At 45.5% G+C, this 24,054-nt stretch overlaps 1 protein-coding gene across 5 annotated transcripts in view; it reads right to left on the bottom strand.

The window, feature by feature from the left end:
* Positions 1-24,054, bottom strand: part of ARHGAP10 (Rho GTPase activating protein 10) — a 375,744-nt gene that overhangs the window by 211,095 nt on the left and 140,595 nt on the right. For all 5 annotated transcript variants that reach the window (XM_060400981.1, XM_015101370.4, XM_060400980.1 and 2 more), the window contains 4 exons: positions 16,966-17,076; positions 14,392-14,496; positions 5,793-5,922; positions 635-741 (listed from right to left, as the gene is read on the bottom strand). In XM_060400981.1, the coding sequence (XP_060256964.1) occupies positions 635-741; positions 5,793-5,922; positions 14,392-14,496; positions 16,966-17,076 (453 nt within the window). The remainder of the gene's footprint in view (positions 1-634; positions 742-5,792; positions 5,923-14,391; positions 14,497-16,965; positions 17,077-24,054) is intronic.

Genomic DNA, 24,054 nt, shown 5'->3' on the forward strand with positions numbered 1-24,054 from the left:
GGAGGAGAATGACAACCCACTCCAGCCTTCTTGCCCGGGAAATCCCGTGGACAGAGGAACCTGGAGGGCCATCCCCATGGTGGGGATAGCAAGAGTTGGACACGACCTAGCAACTAAACCACCATCACCATGTACAACGTCAGGCCTCCCCTGTAAATCCTGAGCAGTCAGCCCCCTGAGTCAGGAAAGCATGCTGAAGGTATGAACTGTATCTTCCAGTAACAGGGACGTCAAATAATTCTTTCTTTAAAAAAAAAAAAACCTGACCATAAAAATCCATGCCAACAGGACATCCTTGGTGGTCCAGTAGCTAAGACTCCGCATTTCCAAGGCAAGGGGCCTGGGTTCAATCCCTGGTCAGGGAACTAGAGCCCACATCCCACCCATAAGAGATCAGCATGCCAGGACTAAGACCTGGGGCAGCCAAATAAACATTTTTAAAATATTTTCTTAAAACCACATGCCAGAAATACAGAAATTATTTTCCAGCCAATTTTATTTAGAAAAAAAAAAACAATCTTTTCATTCTAAAAACAAAACAGAAGGTATTTATCATTAGTGAATGAAAACAACATTAAAATGATGCCCTCAAAGACCTCACAGACAGTACAAAGCATAAAAAGGAAACACTTACAAGCTTCCCCCCGGATCTGTGCTCAAACGGGATCATAGTGAACTTCTTGGCTGCCTTCCGATACATGCAGTAGTGTTTGACCCAGCTGGAACCGAATGGAGGAGGCCCTGCAACAAGAAACAGAACTTTACATGTTTCCTTACAAACAAACAGATATGCAGAACTCTATATTGCTCAAGAGAAAAAACCCAAGAAAAGGCAACTAATACAGCTCAAGGAAACAAATCAGCAACACAGCTCATCTAAGACAAGGGAAAAGCTAGGGGAAATAAGAGGGCTCATGGAGACAGTTTGAGAAAAGGTCCTAACAGTTCTCTGCAACAAATAAATAATTTAAAGACATATTTTTCACATGATCTGCTAGACTGTTATCTCATACATGAAAATCTCCTAATTGTAAACTGTACTTTTTGTTTTTGTCTAGGTATGAATAGCTCATGAGAATTCCAAGAATGCCACCAGATATGTGTGATGGTTTTGGATTCAATTCTGGCCTCTCAAAATAATAGAATTGTAGGATCACAGTGCAGAAAAGTACGTAGACTATAAATCTATCCAGTGCTTTAAGCCCACTAAAGCACCTTGTAAGCAGCTATCCTTCCTAACGATGTCAAAGTTAAACTTTAAAGTGAAGTATGAGACCTCCCTGATGGTCCATCGGTTAAGAATCTGCCCGCTAATGCAGGGGACAAGAGCGTGATCCCCAGTCCGGGAACAAAGATCCCCCATGCCTCAGGGCAACTAAGTCCACGTGCTGTGACAGAAGCCTGTGGGCCACAGCTAAAGAGCAGCCCCCACTCTCCATCATTAGAGAAAGCCCGCTCGCAGCAACAAAGACCCAGAGCAGCCGAAAGGAAAACTAAAGTTAAACGACGTGTGAAGAACAGAAGAGAGAGACATCCACATGTGCACCAGAACATTTCTGGAACCAGTTTCTACCTCTTGCTTAGTCAGTATCACACCCATCAGAGCTCTTAAAAGAAAATGGTCCCAAGTCGGGAGACCTAGAACGGTTCCAACACAGCAAAGGAAAAGCGAGGTCCCATTCAGGTTAATTTTTTCTTTTATCAAGAAAGGACATTAAAATTTAAAAAAAGTCAACACCTATTATCAACATCATCCCAGCTGAAAATATAAATAAAGCCTAAAAATATAGAGTTTTATACCTAAAAATCAAAAAGAGCAAACTTAGGAGGGGGGGAAAGGACTCATTTAAAAGAAATGCATTTAGCTTCTGGAAAAATGAATTACATCACCTTGGGTGGAGGGGAGATAAGAAAGGGGTTACTAGACCACAATAAATCTCACCTCAAAACATCCTCAGTGCTGGGCCAGAGTTTGGGACCCCTGGGGGGGGGGGTGTGTGCCTGTGTGTGTGTGCGTGTGTGTGTGTGTGCGTGTGTGTGTGTGTGTGTGTGTGTGATTAACAGCAAGCATGTGCACTCTGTTCTCTGATTCATAAAAATACTGCTTGGGTATTTCATTCAACACCAAGAAAAATACCTCAAGAGACGATAAGTATATTACTGTCTTTTTAATCTAAAAAATCTTAGACTTAGACCAAATGGCAAAGCCAAACCTCAGAATCTCTTGCCCAGATATCAAGGTGCTTCACTGATTAAGCTGCCATCCCCCCCTGACTCCACCGGACCCCACTCAACCAGCCCTAAGCACAGAGATTAGTGACGGCTTTTCACACCGTCCAAGTTTCAGGCAATATGACAGAGAGGGTGCAACACAGACTCGTGTGTGTGTGTAAGTCGCTCAGTCGTGTCCAACTCTTTGTGACCCCATGAACTGCAGCCTGCCAGGCTCCTCTGTCCATGGGATTCTCCAGGCCAGAATACTGGAGTGGATAACCATTCCCTCCTCCAGGCCATCTTCCCAACCCAGGGATCGAACCCAGGTCTCCCGTATTGCAGGTGGATTCTTCACCAGCTGAGCCACACAGGAGGCCCAACACAGACGTGAGTCTCGGACAGTTCCAGTATTAAAGAGGTGTGTGATCGTGATCGAAGGAGCGTTGTTAACCCCTCAGTGCTTCTGTGTTCTCACTGGTAAATGGGGTGACAACAGCACCTTACAATTCATAGGGGTTCTTAATGCTTTAAATAAAACAAGATGGATCAAGAGTTTAGCACAGCGCCTGGCATACAGCTAATAAGTGAAGACCTCTGTCACTGTAGTTTTTTCGGTCCAATTTCAGCCCCATCTCTCTCAAAGTCAGTAAGTTAACCAACAACTGTAAGTCTAAAAAAAGAGTCTTGTGATTTGTTGCACTTGACTGTTAAGAAGATTAAAAAAATTAGAGGGGGAGGAAAGGATTGAGAACCTGGGATTAGCAAACTAGTAATACATAGGATGGATAAACAAGGTCCCATTCACTGTATAGCACAGGGAACTATATCCAATGTCCTATGATTAATCACAATGGAAAAAATATGAAAAAGAAAACAAATATATGTATAAATGACTCACTTTGCTGTAAAGCAGAAATTAACACATTATAGATCAACTATACTCTGGTAAAAAAAATTTTTAATGAAACATTCACTCTATACACACAGCTCAGTAGCTGTTGTTCCTAACAGCACCATTAGAAATGACATGATTTTGCCATTCAACCAAAATTTGTAAAAATAAATTACCTCTCAGGTTTTTTTTTTTTTTGGCGGGGGGGGTGGGGAGACTAAAAAAATTTAAACAAATTTTTACAGTTCTGCCATGCCAGTAACGGTCCTTCATGAGACACTAAGACTAAGCCCACGGTAAAGAAGGGCACATGGAAAAAGAACCACCACTCTGCTCCCTGAACCTCTCTGCTACAAAACTGGTCAGTTTGGAAATCCTGCTGCAAGAGTCACACTTGGCAAATTAAAGCACCCTAACTACATCAAGGGTGGAGGGAAACAGGACATAAAGGAAGATTCTCCACACCACTCCTTCCGTGTGTGCATGCTTAGTCCCCAAGTCACGGCTGGCTTTCAGCCCCACCCACTGTAGCCCGCCAGGCCCTTCTAGCCATCGGATTATGCCAGAAAGAACGCTGGAGCGGGTTGCCATGCCCTCCTCCAGGGGATCCTCCTGATCCAAGAATCGAAGCCCAGTCTCTTCCATCTCCTGCACGGGCAGGAGGACTCTTTACCACTAGCACCACCTGGGAAGCCCACTACCCCTCCTACTAACCAGCAATCAGGCTCCACAGTTGAAGAGGTAAAGCGCAAAAGCCTCACCATTAAAGTAAGACCAAACTGTCAGAAGTCTGAAAGCATCATGGGTGCTTCAATTTCAAAATAAGGCTACTCTACAATTGCACTCATCACACACACTAGTAAAGCAATGCTCAAAATTCTCCAAGCCAGGCTTCAGCAGTACGTGAACTGTGAACTTCCAGATGTTCAAGCTGGTTTTAGAAAAGGAAGAGGAACCAGAGGTCAAATTGCCAGCATCCGCTGGATCATGGAAAAAGCACAAGAGTTCCAGAAAAACATCTATTTCTGCTTTACTGACTATACTAAAGCCTTTGACTGTGTGGATCACAATAAACTGTGGAAAATTCTGAAAGAGATGGAAATACCAGACCACCTGACCTGCCTCTTGAGAAACCTATACGCAGGTTAGGAAGCAACAGTGGACATGGACATGGAACAACAGACTGGTTCCAAATAGGAAAAGGAGTACATCAAGGCTGTAGGTTGTCACCCTGATTATTCAACTTATATGCAGAGTACATCATGAGAAACGCTGGGCTGGAAGAAGCACAAGCTGGAATCAAGATTGCTGGGAGAAATATCAATAACCTCAGATATGCAGATGACACCACCCCTATGGCAGAAAGTGAAGAGGCGCTAAAGAGCCTCTTGATGAAAGTGAAAGAGGAGTGAAAAAGTTGGCCTAAAGCTCAACATTCAGAAAACAAAGATCATGGCATCCAGTCCCATCACTTCATGGGAAATAGACGGGGAAACAGTGGAAACAGTGTCTGACTTTATTTTGGGGGGCTCCAAGATCACTGCAGATGTGATTGCAGCCATGAAATTAAAAGACACTTACTCCTTGGAAGGAAAGTTATGACCAACCTAGAGAGCATATTAAAAGCAGAGACATTACTTTGCCAACAAAGGTCCATCTAGTCAAGGCTATGGTTTTTCCAGTGGTCATGTATGGATGTGAGAGTTGGACTGTGAAGAAGGCTGAGCGCCGAAGAATTGATGCTTTTGAACTGTGGTGTTGGAGAAGACTCTTGAGAGTCCCTTGGACTGCAAGGAGATCCAGCCAGTCCATTCTAAAGGAGATCAGTCCTGGGTGTTCATCGGAAGGACTGATGCTAAAGCTGAAACTCCAGTACTTTGGCCACCTCATGCAAAGAGTTGACTCACTGGAAAAGACCCTAATGCTGGGAAGGACGGGGGGCAGGTGATGGTTGGATGGCATCACTGACTCGATGGACGTGAGTCTGAGTGAACTCCGGGAGTTGGTGGTGGACAGGGAGGCCTGGCGTGCTGCGATTCATGGGGTCACAGAGAGCTGGACACGACTGAGGGACTGAACTGGCTGACTGACACACTGCACATTCACTAAGAGAAAAACAATGCTGTGAACTCAGGGAGGTAAGTTAGCATGTCATCTAGGATTTTTTTTTCATAGTCATATGCAACTGCCCTGATAATTTTAACAAGGACAGAAAACTATCTCAGACAAAGCATACAAGCAATGACATGGAAGCAGGAGAGACATGCGCCCTTCTTGACCTCAACATGGAAGAGCGGGGCTCTGGGAAGGGGTGCAGGTGCATTTGAGTATGCGGGTGGCTGGGTTTTGGTGTTAACGACGAGGATGAGAAGAAAAGAAGGAAAAGCTAATACCCACCTCACTTCCAGATGTTACCAAGTCATTCCTCCCTTGCAAGCAAACTTTAACAAAGTGTGATGGAGAATCGGTGGGTTGTGGCTGGAAAGCAGGGTGCTCACAGAGTTCCTAATCTCACCATCCTTTCCCTAGGGAAGGCATGTGTTTTCCCCCCAAAACTGCAACCTACATCTTCAGACAGCAAATAAAGGGGTAGGAAAAGTTGCTCCCAAAATATCAGAGAGTGATGACAGTGCGACTTTTTAATAATTTTCAACGAGCTAGTCGCCACCGCGGGGGAGTCTCTTACTTTTCTCCTGTACATACAAGTAGCCTTCCGCTGTAAACTGACTTGCTCGTTTGTGGTCCTTGGGATTCTGTCTGATCTTGTTCATAAGTTCTTCCACTTCTGACCTTGTTCCTTCAAAACGATTCCGTGTCTGAAATGGATTTTAGAAACACATATAAGTCTTAAGTTCATTTTTAAGTACATTTTCAAGTCTCTGGAGAGCTATAATTAAATTTGTAGCATTTTTCTACCAATTTCTCAAAACGTGCCCATCCTTTCCATTTTCTCTTCTTTGTTGAGATTATTGTGCGAAGAAAAAAAATTAGTGGTTAAGTAGTTAATAGACATATAGAAACAAAGGTTACTAGAGGTTATTTACTTTGAAGACGTCTAACACCAAGAATAATTCCATTATTCAACATAAGAATTCATGCCTGCATGTCTCACAATATTATTAAATCTTAGGTTTACAAAACATAGATATAGGCCATAAAAGGAAGTCTTTCCTTTGCAACAATCAATCTGACTCATTACCAGCAATATAACTAAGTATTCAGAATCTGAAAAACTTACTTCTACTTTGCAAACTACTAAAACTCAGTGTCATTTTTCCCAGGCTGTGGTAATTGCACTTGGAAATGACATTTCTTCACAGAATAAAGAAGGGGGAGGGAAATCTCACCTACGAATAATGTCTTTGATATCTAAAGAGGCAAATCACATTTCTGAAGCGCTGGAGACGGGATGTCAATATCTCTGTCAAACGGCTAGACTGCAAACGGAAACGCAAGGTGCAGTGACAAAATTACCCAGGCAAACCTGACGAGTCAGCACCACCAAGTTTCCGGACATCTCTTTCATCTACACTCGAAAATAATTGTATTAGTACCGAAAAACTGCTGATGTGAAACTGTGGAGGAGCCGAGATGAAAAATTATTATTGAAATTCCTCCTCTCTCCTCCCTACAATGAAAGGGGTTACCAAGGGTTCTAAATGCAGAAAAATGATAGAATGGCCCATTTTTGGAAAGGGATGGAAAGTTTGATAAACGAAGATTGTAAAGGAGAAACTTAACCACAGAGGCTTATTTTAAACACAAGCTGAGAGGTTGTTTTTAATTCATTTATGCACTCTAAAAATGTGCGGGGCTGCAGAGAGGGTGGGACTCACTTGCTGGTGGCCATCTCTTGCCTTCCCATTTCTTATGCTCTGGGGTTTCCGGTCTGCATCTTAAAGCTAATTATACCCTGATTTTAGTCACCTTCTTTGTCACTTTACAGAGATTCTCCCCATCGCTCACTTCTTTCCATCTCTGTGTGTCTAATATACACATGCACACACATATGGACATGCTATATATACACAAATGCTAGCACACCCGCGTGTGCACAGACACACACACTGCCATTAACCTAACGAGTTGCATCCCAAACTCTCCTGATTGAAGTTAATGCTCAAACTGTCCTGGATCTGACCGGCAGGGTCCCCTTCTGGCCACCTCCTGTTTCATTCTCCTGTGTGTGTGCTCACTGGCTCAGCTGTGTCCAGCTCTTTGCGACCCCATTGGACTGCAGCCCGCCAGGCTCCTCTGTCCATGGGGATGTCCATGGGGATGCTCCAGGCAAGAATATTGGGGTGGGTTGCCAATTCCTATTCCAGGGCATCTTCCTGACCCAGGAACCGAATTCAGGTCTCTGGCATCTCCTGCACTGGTACGCAGGTTCCTCACCACTGGGAAGCCCCCTTTCCAACTCTGCGCGTTTCTTTTCAGACAGTAAGAAACCTGGCTCTCGCGATTCCCGATACATTTACTTCTTTGCTCAACAAACACATCCACCTGATGTCGCCAACCTTCTCAAGCTTCCAGCCCCTCCTCTGCATTCTGCCTCTGTACTCCCCGCTCACTGCCCTCCTGCCTCCAAGGCTGGCGACTCTGCACCCGGAAGGGAAAAGGTTAGCTGTATTTTTAATGTATCACTTTAGGCAAATTATGTATGAGGGCAAAATTTACATTTTAAAAAATCAGAGCACAAATAATAGAATGGCTGGGCTTCCCTGGAGGTTCAATGGGAAAGAACCCACCTGGCAATGCAGGAGATGTGGGTTCAATTCCTGGGTCAAGAAGATCCCCTGGAGAAGAAAGTGGCAACCCACTCCAGTGCTCTAGCCTAGGAAATCCCATGCACAGAGGAGCCTGGTGGGCTCTAGTCCATGGGGTTGCAAAAGAGCTGGACACAACTTAGCAACAACAACAGAACAGCGACTGGAATCTAGCAATTTCTGGTTCTAAATTCCAGGTGTACAGGAAGAGATCATCAAATAATAATAATGTTAGACTATAAATGTTACTAGGTCACATGAGAGGGTTTACACTGAGACTTTGGTCATTCAGTTCTAAGTCGTTTCTGATGCTTTGCGGCCCCGTGGACTACAGCACACCAGGCTGTGAAATCAGTTTACGGTGCTTTAATCCTCACAATAACCTAGAGAGAGTTTAGCATCTCTAATACTTATAAAACACCATTGCCGTATTTCCTTTCCTTGCATGCTTTGGTTAAAAAAAAAAAAAAAAAAACACATTTCCAAATCGGTGAGTCTTAAGTCTCATAAGAAATATATTATTACATTAGCTGTTGTGGGGAGGAGGATTCAAAGTGGGGACTAAGCAGGAATTCAAATACTTCGGCATATTTACAAAACTGGCAGGGAGGGGAGAGAAGGCACTGCTCACTGACCCAGAAATACAGCTTAACAGGCAGACAGCAAGGCTTCCCAGACGGCACCAGAGGTAAAGAATCCGCCTGCCAGTGCAGGAGACACAGGAGACTTCGGGTTCAATCCCTGGGTTGGGAAGATCCCCCAGAGGAGGGAACGGCAACCCACGCCAGTATTCTCGCCCAGGAAATCCTATGGACAGAGGAGCCTGGGGGATACAGCCCTTGGGGTCGCAAAAAAATCAGACGCGACTGACCACACACATAGCACACACAGGCAGATAACAAAGACCGATCTCAAGTTCAGATTGCCATTTTTCATTCAAGCTTTCTCATCCTGGCCCTATGACCTCATCCAGGGAGCAAAAGAAGAGAGAGGATAATTAAAAGTACCAGGAGGGCTTCATGAAGGAGCTGTAAACCATCAAGGGTAGGTCCCCCGCAGCCTGCTTTAGTAACCTCCCCAAACAATAAAACAGAAAAGAAGGGGCAGGGCTCTCCACACACACCCCTCCCTGCAGCCCCAACTCACCCCCTCCAGAGCCTTACAAAGGGGGAGAGGGGCATGGGATGGACGCCAGACCGACAGGTGATCAGGTCTAAACACCTGAAGGACAGCTTCCACAGGGACGAGGGGAATGCAGGTTAGAACTGCTGAGAGGCAGGCATGAGCTGAGGCTTCCCACCCGTACTCAAGTCTGAGGTCTTACCACTAAAGGGACGCCCAGGTCACCCAGGAACTGTTAAGGTCCAAGGAAGCCAAATGGCCATGGCAAGATGTTACCCAACTCCTGTGTTCACTGACCCCAGATGTTTCAGGAGTGAACCTATTTCTAATCTGAAATCAGTGACCTTGGGCCCTGGAATAAGCCTGCCCAAGTTCCAATGCCACCCGGCTTTAAAGCGGTATGACTTGAGGAAGTTATTTTTCCCCCTTTTCCTCACCTGCGCAAGTGGAAATTTGAAAGCTACATCACAGGACATTTCTGAAGACTACATGTTATGACACATTTGTAGAGTAAACAAATTGCACATAGGTAACACGTGGCATGTGATAACAAAGTAAGTGTCATTATTTTTTAATTGCAACGAAGCCTCTCAATAGTGACAATTAGTCTCTAACAAAGGAAAGAAGAGAATCTTCAGTATAAAACTAAAATTGTATTATTTTACATCTGAGTGAAAGAAAAAGTACATTTTCAATTTTTTTGGGGGGGGCGGATTATAAAGGCTAATCATGGCCCTATAAACAGAGAGGGGAGCAGAAACAGTGCTGTCTGGAGGTGAGAAGAGGAGCAAACAGGATTACAAAGTGGCCACAGACAGGCTCACCCTCAGAAACCATTTTGCCCGTGTTTCACAGCCACTTCCAATCTCTCTCTTTTTGTCACAGAGTTTGTTTTGGTGTTCTGCTCTTCTCACAAAACTGTAACAAACACGTATGTGTGTATATCCATAAATTCTTATTAACCATTCTTAGTATCTTCTAGGGACTCCAGAACCCTAAAATTTCTCAGGTTCTACTTATTCCAGAAGAATTCTATTCTAGTCTCTCTGGGGATAGACATCAGAAAATGTTTTTAATTAATTTTTTTAATATCCTTTAATTTTTATGCAAGTTACATTCTTCTGGGAAAAAATGTAATTTTTAAAAACCATCTTGCTCTTTTTTGCTGCCCATCAATTACTCTAGATTATGGGACCTGGAAAAAAGACCGAGTCTCTCTCTCAAAAAAAGGCCTAACCATTTCACAACAGAAAAGGTGAAACCAGGAGGGGGAAAACAGGTTGCTCTACTTTTAAGTAACTTTTCCTTTTTTTCTGATTATAAAACTGTTTTTCCATTTTTTACTACAGGGAAATACCTAAAAGTTGACCAAAATTGTCTCTAACACTATGGAACAGAGACAGTTAACTCTAAGATTTGGTGTCAACACCTAGGTATACTTCCTTCAATATATAAACACACACAGTATAAAAAGTATCACAAAGAAGTAAGTCACAGAAAGACAACTATCATCTTATCACCTAAATGTGGAACCTTGAAAAATAATACAAATGAACTTATTTATAAAACTGACTCACATAGAAAAGAAACTAATGCTTACCAAAGAGGAAGTGGGGAGGGATAAATTAGGAATTTATCCTAATTTATACACATCACTATGCATAAAGGGCTTCCCAGGTGGTTGTCGCGGTAAAGAGCCAAAGCAGGAGGCGTAAGAGATGTGGGTTCGGTCCCTGGGTCAGAAAGACCCGCTGAGGGGGCATGGCAACCCTCTGCAGTATCCTTGCCTGGGGAGTTCCAGGGACAGAGGAGGCTGGCGGGCTACTGTCCAAGGGCTGCATAGGACACGGCTTAAACGCCTTAGCGTGCACACACGAAACGGGCGAACACCAGGGACCTACTGTGCAGCGTGAGGAACTATATTCAATGTCGTGTAATAATGTATAAAGGAAAACAACCTGAGCAAGACTGCACCTGTATCTATGTATGAATCACTTTGCTGTACCCCGGAAACTAGCACTGCATTTTAAATCCGCTACACACCAAGAGAAGGAAAATGGCAAGCCACTCCCGCGTCCTTGCCTGGAAAATCCCACGGACAGAGGAGCCTGGCGGGCTGCAGTTCACGGGGTCGCGGAGAGTCAGACTCTACTGAGTGACTGAGCACAGCTCATACATCCGTTAAAACCAAACAGGGACTTTCCTGGTGGTGCGGGCGGATAAGAATCGGCCTACCAGTGCGGAGGACACGGGTTCAATTCCCGGTCCGCGAAGATCCCACCCGTCATGGGGCAACTAAGCCTGTGCGCCAAAACTCCTGAGCCCGACTTCCAGAGCCCGGGACCCACAACGAGACGAATCACTGCAACGGGAAGGCCACGAACAGCAAGCAGAGAAAGTGAGTGTGCAGCCGCGAAGTCCCAGAGCAGCCAAAACCAGATTCTTAAACAAACAGAAAGAGGCACACACAGCTGGGTTATTTTTTAATTGGAGGGTAACTGCTTTACGATCTTGCGGTGGTTTCCGCCGTCCAAAGCGAATCACTCATGACCACGTATAAATGCCCTCCCTCTGGAGCCGCCCTGCCCTGCGCCCCCACCCACTCCCCAGTCACAGGGCGCCGGGCTGGGCGCTCCCCACCAGCCTGCTGTCTCCCACGTGGCGGCGGCACAGCCGGTGCCACTCTCCGGCGCTGCCCCAGCCTCCTGTGCCCCCGCCCAGCTGGGCCTTCTGTATCGTGCAGTCTTCAGTACACTGTGAGCTGGCATCATCGGAGGATGGGGCACACGGCTGAGACCAGTACCTCACTGAGGCAGCGTGTGGCTTGCGTTTCCAGGGCGCTGGTCTTGCTGAAGGGAGAGAATGAGCTGGAAGCAGCGGCGCAGAGCACGGCGGCTCCCGGGTGTCCCCAGGCTGAAGGTGGGCGGAGGCGGCGCGGCCTCGGGAAGAGCCCGAGCAGGAGGCAGCGGAGGACTCACAGGGACGGTGGGGCACTCGGGCGGCTCACTGAGGGCGATCCCGACGCTCCGGGGACACGGGAGAGGGCTTCTTCTCAGTAACTTACTCTCTGCCCCTCTCTTTGTGGGAAACTAAGGTTACAAGCGTGTGTGCTAAGTTCTAAGCAGACTAAGGCTACAGGCCAGGCGAACCATCTCAGCCAGCAGCCTGGCTTCAAGTTTTGCTCACAGTAGTTCAGGTCTGAGTACTGTTCATGCCCACTGAAATCCTGACTCTCTCTCTCCAGCTATTCTGGGGTATGTAAGGCAGGCCATGGGGTCGCGAAAGAGTCAGACACTGCTTAGCACCTACACAGCAACAAGGTAACTATTGCCCCCGGACCCCAGAGGTCCACACAAGCGAGCAATCCAGGGACGGCTCCTCCGGGGCCCCCAGGAGAGGCTGACGAGTCCCCACACCTCGCCCCAGACCCGGAGGGCCCGCGGCTCCTCAGGCAGGCGCCTCAGCTGTCACCCAGGCCCACACGCAGATGGCTGGGCGCTGGATTTAACGCTCTGCGGTGGCCGCCCTGAAATTCTTCATTCTTGAATAAGGGGGCCTGCCTCCTCATTTTACACAAATTACAGGTTAGCTCTGCCTGAAGGCTCTCATCCAGACCAGCCAGCCCTGCCCTTGACAGGTGAGCTACAGACACAGTTACACAGTCAGGTAGTGGAGAAAAAACAAGCAAAAAAATCAAGATAATCACCTCATCTTCTAAACTAACTATGGAACATGCTTTTGAGAACACTGTGTTCCGCCGTCTGCAGAAGTCTTCTGATACATCACAGCATCCTTAGACTAAGGATGGCAGAGGCAGCTTTGAAGTTAGGACTAACCCACGTAGAGACACCGTGACGTATTTTTAAGCTGTGTCACGTTATGTCACTGATATGGGGGGGGGGTGAAGGGAGGACTCGACTCTTATTAGTCATATGACTCAGCAGAATGAACAATCTTCAAAAACTGACACGCCAATTACAAAACATGAGAGATTTCATTATCTGTATTTCCAAGCGTAGGGAACTATGCCAAAATAACCTAGAAACCAGATCTACACAAAAACCCCTCACTCTCAATTTCTAAGATTGTAAGAAGCTGAAGGTCAGGTAGCAAACAGTACAGAGATTCCCATCTTTCTCCTGGTATGTCTTTCAGGATGAGCTAGGAGTTTGACCCAAGACTCACTCACTATACTCTCAACAACATTTGAAATTATACTAAACATAACTTGAATAGCTTTTCAAGGAAAAGATTCCAACTTCCAAAATCAACTATAAAGTTTTGAAATGGTAAACATCTACTACCTTCTCATCAAATCACATATTATACTGTTTAAAACATTATGCTGTGCTGTGCTAAGTCGCTTCAATCGTGTCTAACTCTTTGCAGCCCTGTGAACTGTAGGCCGCCAGGCGCCTCTGTCCATGGGATTCTCCAAGCAAGAATCCTGGAGTGGGTTGCCATGCCCTCCTCCAGGGGACATTCCTGACCCAGGGATCAAGTCCAAGTCTCTTAAGTCTCCTGCACTGGCAGGCAGGCTCCTTACCACTGGTGCCACCTGGGAAACCCATTTAACAGATCAGGTTCTTTAAAAATCTCTATTCAAGACCTCACAGAAAGTATACCTCTTCCAGGAAAACAATAAAAGACCAACAGCAACTGTGAACACCAGTGTATTAGTGAACATGCACAAAACACGGGAAAGAAATCCCACTGGAACCGTGAGCCTATGTGGGAATAAACGTCAAATAAGTCATACAGGAAACAGAAGAAATTTAGATTTCAATTGAAATGCCTTAAATCTAACTGGAGGACAGTTTTGTCTTTCATACAGATCAAACTTAGAATTACACAACAAAAGTTATCCTTAGAACCATCTTACAAAATGTGGAATGACTAGGTCACATCACCATACGGCATGTTTCAAAGCTGCTAAGAGAGGAGGCATTCAATGTTATTGTCACAAGAAAAAAAAAATTTAACTACAGGAGGGGACTGATGTTAACCAAAGTGGAAATAATCTTGCAATTAGTAAGTTGTTAAGCTGTACCACTTATACAGTGCTGTGTGTCAATTATATCACAAGAAAATGGGGGGATTAGGCAAAATATGTGAAATTTTATTATAACAACATAGCTCATGACTGAAAATAAGAGAGGAAAATTAATTATAGAAAATGAATTCGTCTTTAAAAAAAAGCAGCCGCCAGGTGGCAGTGTCCTGAGCCTCCGTTAGCTGGAGAGCAGCTGTTATACTGAGAACTGACCAGAAGGTGGCAGCATAGCCTCAGTTTCCCAGTACCAACAGCTCAGCCTTAAGGCTTTCCATACACCAAAGAAAACTACATCTCTCAAACGTCTTTTTTTTTTTTTTAAGACAGAGCTTTCATTTCCTTACATTCTGAATGTTGATCTGTAGTTCCATTTTGTAGTGATTGAAGTCTTTGGCAAGTTCATGGCCCTGATGATAGAAAGTAAACATTCCCTGAAAAAACGACAGCATCTAAAACAAAGGAGAAAAGGTAATATTAGTGCGTGTGCCCACACACACACACGCGCGCGCACACGCACACACAAACACACACACACACCTCGAAGGGGAAAAATAAAACAGCCACATGTCCCCACATCTCATTATGATTCTACTAATGTAAAATAATTCAAAGCAAGTCACTAGAATTCAACTAAATCTAACTGCATTTTATTCATTAATTGCTCCCTATAAAAAAGGAATGAAGGATCTGTGCTTTTCCCCTCAATAGCAGAGCCATTAGATAGCTGTAGAGAAGAAATGGAATTCTACATCACCCCTTGTCCTTTTTCTTTAAAAAAGAAAAACATCTTTATTGATTTATTTCCGGTTCTCTGCTGCTGTGGGGCTTTTCTCTGGTTGCAGTGAGTGGGGACCACTCTCTGGCTGTGGGGTGCAGGCTCCTCTCGTCACAGGGCACCAGCTCTAGAGTGCACGGGCTCCAGTACCCGCAGCACGTGGGCTCAGCAGCTGCGGCCCCCGGGCTTCACTGCTCCGTGGCACAGAGCATTTCCCAGACCAGGGATCGAACTCATGTCTCCTGCGCTGGCAGGTGGATTCCTGAGCACTAAGCCACCAGGAAAGCCCCCATTTGTCCTTTTTAATCAAGAGAATCCCTATATTCATTTAAAATGAAACCTCATCCCTACAGGCCGATAGAACCTATAAGGAAAGTGAAATACAGATCAGAGTCAAAAGCTCTTTCAAAGGGCACCCAGTGTAGGGCACCCTCTCTGTTGTTGACAAAGATGCTCTGTGGCTGAGGCAGAGAGGGCAAAGGCAGGGCAGTAATCAAACCCCAAGCTTCCTACAAACCCCCGACCCTCTTGACCAGAGGGCAGCCGCCTCTGTGCAAATCTATAATGAGAATGATCGGAGGTGAGAGTTCAGGGATCCACCGCCTGCAGAATGTCACATCGGGTAGTGCTGAGGGATTTGGGACTCTGACGTCCAGTGGCCAGCAGAGGTCAGTTCCCCACTGAGGCCAATTACTGACATTTCTCCACTTCCATGTCTACATTTGCTAAGTGGCATAATTAAAATATCTCCTTAATAGAGTACTATGTGGGATCCATGCACGATCACAGAAAAGTGCTTAGAGTGACCTAAACAATGACAGAGCACTGTAAATGTCCACACACACACAGAGTAGGCCATTATTATGGTTGCTCATAAGAAAGCTCGAAGGAGGTTTTCTCTGTTTAACCTAGGGTAATTCCATGACTCCACTGGACCACAGCTTCCACAATGCTAATTTTCATTAACACTTACTTGGTCCTTCAGTTTGTTTTTCAACATCATACATACAATAAGTAAACTGTGTGGCATGTGAATTAAACCTCAGTAAAGCCTTTTTTTTTAATCGCATGCAGTATAGCCTATATTAAAATTAAAGTGACTTGAGAATCATGGATCTCAGTGTATATCTGCTTTTTGGGTTTTTTTTTTGTTTGTTTGCTTTTTTTGCTAAAACCCACACTATGAAATATCCTTTGTTCTGCTTCAGAAGATATATATTCATAGATATATTAACATAAAAATAACTGAAGCTCTCAGAGTACACCTACATAAACCCCAATGAAAATCACGTGTTTCTAAAATAAGGGTAAAGAATGTCAGAGTAACTCACAAAGTAGTTTCGAATGTTCTGCATACTGGTTCTTAATTTAGGTTGCACGAAAGTGAAAGTCACTCAGTAGTGTCTGATTCTTGGCAACTCCATGGACTATACAGTCCATGGAATTCTCCAGGCCAGAATACTGGAGTGGGTAGCCTTTCCCTTCTCCAGGGGATCTTCCCAACCCAGGGACAGAACCCAGGTCTCCCGCACTGCAGGTGGATTCTTTGCCAGCTGAGCCACCAGGGAAGCCCAGGAACACTGAGTGGGTAGCCTATCCCTTCTCCAGGGGCTCTTCCTGACCCAGGAATTGAACCGGGGTCTTCTGCATTGCAGGCAGATTCTTTACCAACTGAGCTATTGCGTAAGTATTGTGAACTGTATTAGAAATAACTTGTCATTGTTGAAAGTACCAAGGTTTGGATGGATGTACTTGTCTTAGAAACAAACTTAAGTAGAATAAAGATTATCCCATAAACACCCCCATGCTCACTCACATTCCAGTAACTTCATGGGAATTCTTGTTAAGGGTGGAGTCACAACTAGGATGGGAGAAGTTGCACCTGACCACAGTGTCCTTGAGGCCATGCAGCAAAAGGGGTAATACTCATTCCACTGCTGCGCAAACAGGGCCACGAACCGCGACCCAGTGGGGGGATTCTGACTCCACGGGGGCCTGGGCGCGCTGTGTACAGTTTACAACATCTTGTGTCGTGTTTACGCATCACGGCCTGTAGCAACCGTAAATGAGACCTTGAAAGAAACAGATTCCTATTCTCGATCACGACATGCGACTCACAGAGAAACCTGCTGTTTATACTTACGGGTTCCACAAACTCAAACTTCTTCCTTTCTTGGGTTTCCTGAAGCTTACACACATATTCAAGAGACAGTTCATAAAAGTGTTGCCTATTCTGTTCCACTTGGATATCCGCCTGTGTTAAAACAAAGGAGGTGGTCAGATTAGAGATGGTGTGATGTGAAACTCTTTATCCGAGGTCTGCAAAGCTCCCATCTGTGGGCCAAATATGGCCAGCTGCCTGTTCTCCTAAACCAGGTTGTGCTGGACATAGCCATGACCACTCCGTGCCGTATCTTCTACGCAGACTTCCCGGCTACGACAGCTGAACTGAGCTGTCCCAAGAGGGACCTCATGGTCTTCAAATATGTTAAAATACTTATTAGTATCTGACTGTCTACAGAAGTAGTTTGCCAACCCCTGCTCATCTCTGTGATGAGGTTGACTCCTAAGGACCGAACATCAAGCAGTCTTGCTCTTCACGAGAAACCCTCCCACCAACCACAACTGACACACAAGTTGGAACCATACACAGACTCTGAACTACACAGTGTTTCCACTGACAAGCTGCCTAAGCATGAAGCGGCCTGGGAAGGAGGACTGCACAAATTCCAGTCGCCACAGCACTCCTGAGTGGAAACAGCAGGTGAAGCAGTGGCAACAGCCCCACTGCAAGAATTCGGCTCCCAGGCGAGGCCGGGCTCGACGCCCAGCTGCAGGGAGCCGCACTCCTACGCCCACAGCACGCCCAGCCCTTGGAGGCCAGCAGGCACCAGATCGCCGGCAGACTACTCCAGAAGGAGGGCCCAGGTTCTCTTGTCTAACTAGAAGGGCGCTGGGAGAGGCGACGGCTCCACACAGGAACGGTGGGGAAGACTCTGGCCCTCAGAACAATTCCTATACGGCACCATGTAGTTTTTACCTGGACATTTCTCCAAAGAGGCCATATCTAAACACATGGAAAGATGCTCAGCATCACTCACCATCAGGGAACTACAAATCAAAACCACCGGTTACACTGTGGTGTACACACTCACCTCACGCTTATCAAAAACAAAACAAAAACCAGAAAATAGCAAAACAGACCTATCCCCAGAACAAAACAGAAAACGAAAAGTACTGGTGAAGATGCAGAGAAGTGAGCTTTGTACACTGCCGACGTGAATGCAAAATGACGCAGCTGCTATGGAAAACAGTATGGCTGCTCTCTACAAAAAAATTAAAGACAGAATGACCGTATGCCCTAAAGAGTTCCATTTCAGGGTACACACTCACAAGAACTGCAAGCAGGGCCTCACACAGATACTTGCTCACCCACATTGACAGCAGCGAAACGGTAGAAATAACCAAAGTGCCCACTGACAGATGAAGGGCTAATCAAAACCTGCTCTACGCAGATAATGGAATATTATTCAGCCTCAGACTGGAAGGGAATTCTGGCACCTGGCTCAACACGGATGAAGCCTGAGGACATTAAGATGTCAATTGCATGTTGGCACTTGCCTTGTACCTCTGCAAGGATTAAATCATGAGCTGCTGTAGCCGCTGACCCTCAAAACCCCCTGAAAAGGAGTTCAGGGTGGAGAGCAGAAATGAAGCACTCTCTGCTCTGGGAAAAACTGGCAGGACAGGTCTTCAGATAGCTGCATATTTTCAGGAGCTGATTTTATGAGCCCAATTCTTATATCTCTTCCTATCTAGAAAAGCACTAAAATCCTTCATGGAGGTGTCTGCTCCTCGTGACTAGCAGTCACCCTCACAAAACTACCAGAAACCTTCCATACACACAAAAAAACACAGGCTTCAATGCACGCTTCAATGCCCTTCAACAAAATCACATATATACTGACCTTCCCTCCACCACTTTGGAGCAGTTTCTTAGAGCTATCTGAAATGCTGTCTCCCAGGCCATAGTCCTCATTTTGCCCCAAATAAAACTTCCTCACAACTCTCAACTCACAACGTTGTACAATTATTCTCATCAACAATGCTAAATGAAATGAGCCAATCACAAAAGGACAGGTGCCATATGATTGCTCTTCCATGAGGTACCTGGAAGAGTGAAATTCACAGAGACAGGAAGTAGAAAGGGGGTTAGGAGCTGGAGGGAAGAGGGCTGGGGAGTTACAGTTTAGTGGGAAGCACAGAGTTTCCGTACCTAAGCCTTTAGGAGTTGGAACGTGGGGGTGGCTGTATTGAATGACACTGAACAAATTATATCCTTGAACATAGTTAAAATCGTATCTTGCTATATCTTGGGCTTCCCTTGTGGCTCAGCTGATAAAGAATCGGCCCGCAATGCAGGAGACCCAGGTTCGATCCCTGGGTTGGAAAGATTCCCCTGGACAAGGGAAAGGCCACCCTCTGGCCTGGAGTATTCCATGGACTGTACAGTCCATGGGGTCACAAACAGTCAGACACGACTGAACGACTTTCACTTCACCTGCTATATTTTACCACAACAAAATTTTAAGTTTTGGGGGAAAAAAGTAACAGGTAATAATTTTTTGGCATCATATCATTTTTTAATTGTTTAAATATAATAAATGTGTCTTACTGTGAAATAAAATACTTTCTGCTGTATGTGTTAACATCAGCCTTTCAAATGTAAATTTCTGAGCCCAGGAAAGCAATATCAGCTATGCATCAGGTAAGTGTGCTGAGGGGCTTGGGGGGATGCCAGGAAGGCATAGGAGGCAGCCACCGTCACATTCTCCACCTGTTACGGTAAACATTCCCTGGAGAAGGCAATGGCATCCCACTCCAGTATTCCTGCCTGGAGAATTCCTTGGATAGAGGAGCCTGGTGGGCTGCAGTTCGTGGGGTCGCAAAGAGTTGGACAAAACTGAGTGACTAACACACACACACGGTAAACACTAAGGATATGAGCAGTCACGAAGCAGGATTCGGCCCCAGACAGCTGAGATGTACATGAAAAGAATGAATTCAATGAGTGCAGACACTTGCATCTTCCCATACAGAGAAGACCAGACTGTGATCCATGCGATCTGTGGTGCTGGAGAAGGCTCTTGAGAGTCCCTTGGACTGCAAGGAGATCAAGCCAGTCAATCCTAAAGGAAATCAACCCTGAATATTCATTGGAAGGGCTGCTGCTGAAGCCGAAACTCCAATACTTTGGCCACCTGATGTGAAAAGCTGATTCATTAGAAAAGACCCTGAAGCTAGGAAAGATGGAAGGCGGGAGGAGTAGGGGGTCAGACAAGGAGCCCGTTGGATAGCATCACCAACTCAATGGACAGAGTTTGAACAGGCTCTGGGAGATGGTGAAGGACAGGGAAGCCTGGCTTGCTGCATCCCATGGGGTTGCAGAGAGTCAGATACAACTTAGCAACTGAGCAACAACATACACATAAGAACGCTAAATTCCTTGAGATATCTGGCTTTCCTTAATTAACAGACTGCCTTCCGCCACCCCCACCTTGCTACAAACTTCTATATATCCTGACTCCTTTCCCCGCCTCCTCGGAGCAATCTCTTGGGATCACTTTGAGATGCTCTCTCCTTGCTGGAAATCCTTGTAATTCCCACTGAAAAAAGAACTCTACTTTCAGATTGTGACTACTTGTTTAGCCAACGTGACTAAGTCAAAATGTTTCTTATTAAGCCAAATTTTCTACCTACTACTCATAGAAATCATGACTTTTTTATGCCTCTAATGACCAGAGATTGAGCTCAGCCAGAAGCAGTTAACAGGCACAACTCCCAGGAAAATCAATGGAGCTATGGGGGATTTAAGGGTGAATCTTTCATGTTATTGTTAATGGGAAATGCCTTTCAAGAAAATTTCACCAGGATCAGATTTACCAATGTAGTTTTCTTTTCTTTTTTCTGAGTGGATTCTCTCTCCTGGTTGTGCTCCTGTATTGCTGCTCAGCTTCTATTCACAGCCTCCTAATGTTCTGAGTGTTCAGAATTGCTGTGCCAGGCACGGAGAGACCTTATCACCAGAATCCCTGGGATTGTAGATAACCCATCATTTACGCCACCACCACAGACGTCCAAATTACACCCAGCAGCACAGTCCTTTGGCTTGACTCCGTCTGAAAGGCAATCACTATATAATTGGCATAAGAAGAAATGTATTTGGTCTTTGTCCCAGGTTCCTGGCACAAATCTCCTAAAACCCTTGGAATTTCCTGACTGAGGGAAGTGTCTGCTGTCATTTGTAAGGAGCCCCGAGTGAGAACACTCCTGTTTGTGCTAATAAGGTGGCTTTGTGGGGGGCCCAAGGCTGCACTGATCAGAAGGTCAGAACCTTGGCCCCACCCACTGGCCCTCAGGAAGCGAGAAGCGCTACGGATTAAGTTCTATAGCAACTCTTGAACACGGGTTCATAAGCTTCCAGGCTGGCAATGTAAAAAATCAGTAAACAGAAAACTCAATTAAACAGAGCTGGGTCACCAGAGTGGGAGCGCTCGTGGCTTCCGACGACACAGAGCCCGAGAAAGAAGGAAGATGACTCTTCTCGCCTGGCCAGGACTCAGCCCAAGAAAAGCCATGGCCCCTGTTGACTAGAGACTCCCTGTCCCTCACAATCAAGGGGGTCTCCTTCATGTTTCAGGTGGGAACGTGCCCTTAGCTCACCATGGCTGCAAGGCCCCAAACAGCAACTCTCTTCTGATCCTGAATAAACCCGTCTTTACTGGAGAATATCTGGCAGACTACTCATTTCAGGTCACGAGTGAATCCATCCACAGGCCCACAGAGCGACACAGCCCAGCTCCACAGGGTCAGAAGTTTCTGCACTTGGGACCCTTCTGGACGCAGTCCTGTGCGCCTCTTCCTCTTGGCTGCTCATCTGAATCCCCTGAATTACCTTTTATAATGAGCTGGTAAACTTAAGTAACTGTTGCCTAGTTCTGTGAGTTGCCCTAGCAAATCAATCAAACCCAAGGAAGTTGGGGGGGGGCGGGGTCACAGGAACCTTTTCTTTGCAGTCAGTTAATCAGAAGCACACCAGGATTTGGTGTTAGAAGTGGGGCAGTCTCTCTTTTTAATTGAAGTACAGTTGATTTACAATGTGTTAGCTTCTGCCGTACAACAAAGTGATTTGGTTACAGACATAAATTCTTTCCCATTATGGTCTGTTACTGGACACTGAATAGGGCCTTGTCGTTTATCCATTGTACATATAATAGCTTGCCTCTGCCAGTCATTAGCAGGGCAGTCTTGTAGGACTAGCCCTTAACCTGCAGGATCTGACGCTATTTCCAGGGAGTGCCAGAACTGAATTCATTGCTTGGTGGCAACTGAAAAACACACAACTGGACTATACTTTTTACTATACCAAGCAAAAGTCATTTTTTTTTAAACAGATAACTTCAAATCGATTATCAATTTCACTTCTGACCATGCCTGCTGTAAACACGCATAACAGGAACAGATCACTCACACAAAGATCTTCAAGGGATCTATTTCTCTGGTCATACTTACGGAAATATAATTATATGACTACTCAGTGTCAACTGAAAAAAAAATGCACAAGGTGAGAGTTGTGAGTCAAGTTTTACTGGGGGCACAATGTAGAATATAACTTGGGAGCAGGTCCTCAAAGGTTGCCTAGTGAATTTAATGTAAAGAGACAGATGGCAAGTGCTAATTTTTAGCTGGAAACAAAAATATACTTCAAATATCAGCAGTCAAAGAATTTTCTCAAATATCCAACTACTGTTCTAGTACAAATAGTAATATTGAGAATCTGGGGGTGTGATAGAGGCAGAAGCTAGTGTGTCCATTCAGTACAGAGTGAGAGGCAAAGGTCCGCATAAACAAAAATTGCCAGCCTGCTGTCTGCCCCAATTTTCTCCTGTGATTTTCACTGGAAACCAGAGGAAAGAACAGCTGATAACAAGGACATACGCCTTTGTTCAGTACCACTGTCAGCAACCTTTGTTAATCTCGCAAGCACCTCAACTCAATTCACTGAAGATCAGCAATGTATTAGCCACTGCCAGAAGTGGCCAAAGCCACATCTAACCTTCTTTCCTTTAAGGAGCATCCCCATCCTTAAGGCATTCGCTCTTGCAACAGAAAGCTCAGTCAAGTGGGATTCTGTATATTTGTAAAGAGCACACAGATCAAGACAGGAAAGAAAATGTAATTTTTTTTAATCTTTTGATCATGCCACTGGGGATGTAGGAATCTTAGATGCCCAACCAGGGATCGAACCCATGCCCCCTGCATGGAAAGCATAGAGTCTTTTAACCATGGACCACTAGAGAAGACCCAAGAATATATAATTTAAGTGCAAACTAAAATGATTCCTCTTGAGGGTCTCTTCAAATTTCCAATCTAATGTTTAATTATCTTTGGGAATAAGGATATTGTTGAAGGTCTAGCTCATAATCTTCACACATGTTCATTCAATAAATATTTATTACGGCCTGCTCCCTGACAGGTCTTATTCTAGGCGCTGTGGACAGAGTGCCGAAGAGAACTAGGCTGTTGCCTGCAAGGAGCTGCCATCCCATGGAAAGAAGCCGTGAAACAACCGAACGTACACTGCACGCTGTGTGCGCTCAGTCGGGTCCAACCCTTTGCGACCCCGTGGACTGCAGCCCCCCAGGCTCCTCTGTCCATGGAATGTTCTAGGCAAGAACATCGGAGCTGGTTGCCACCTCCTACTCCAGGGGATCTTCCTGACCCAGGGACTGAACCTCAGTCTCTCGTGCCTCCTGCATTTACAGGTGGATTCTTTACCACTGAACCACCTGGAAAGACCACATCTGAATATGTGATGAGTCAAATGGTTGTAAGAGCAAGGGGAAAAAAAAACCAAAAAAAAAACAAAAAAAAAAGGCCGAGTAAGGAAGGCACCCTAAACAAGATACAACATCTCCACTCGGGGAAGTCTGAGAGGGGGCTATCTGGAAGACTACTTGCAGGAGTGAGTCATGCGGATCTGGCAGGAGGATGAGCACCAAGGCCCTCAGCCACGGAGCCAGGCCAGAATGAGGCCGCCATGTGGGGTGCGAGAGGGCGGGGTGCACTGGGGGCCTCTGACGGCAGCTTCTAGGAAGGAGCATTTGGAGAAGAGCAGCACAAGGGCTGACTCCGCTGCCATAGAGAAAATAAACCGGAAGAGGACTTCCCT

The sequence above is a fragment of the Ovis aries genome, chromosome 17, assembly GCF_016772045.2.
Source record: "Ovis aries strain OAR_USU_Benz2616 breed Rambouillet chromosome 17, ARS-UI_Ramb_v3.0, whole genome shotgun sequence".
Lineage (NCBI taxonomy): Eukaryota > Metazoa > Chordata > Mammalia > Artiodactyla > Bovidae > Ovis > Ovis aries.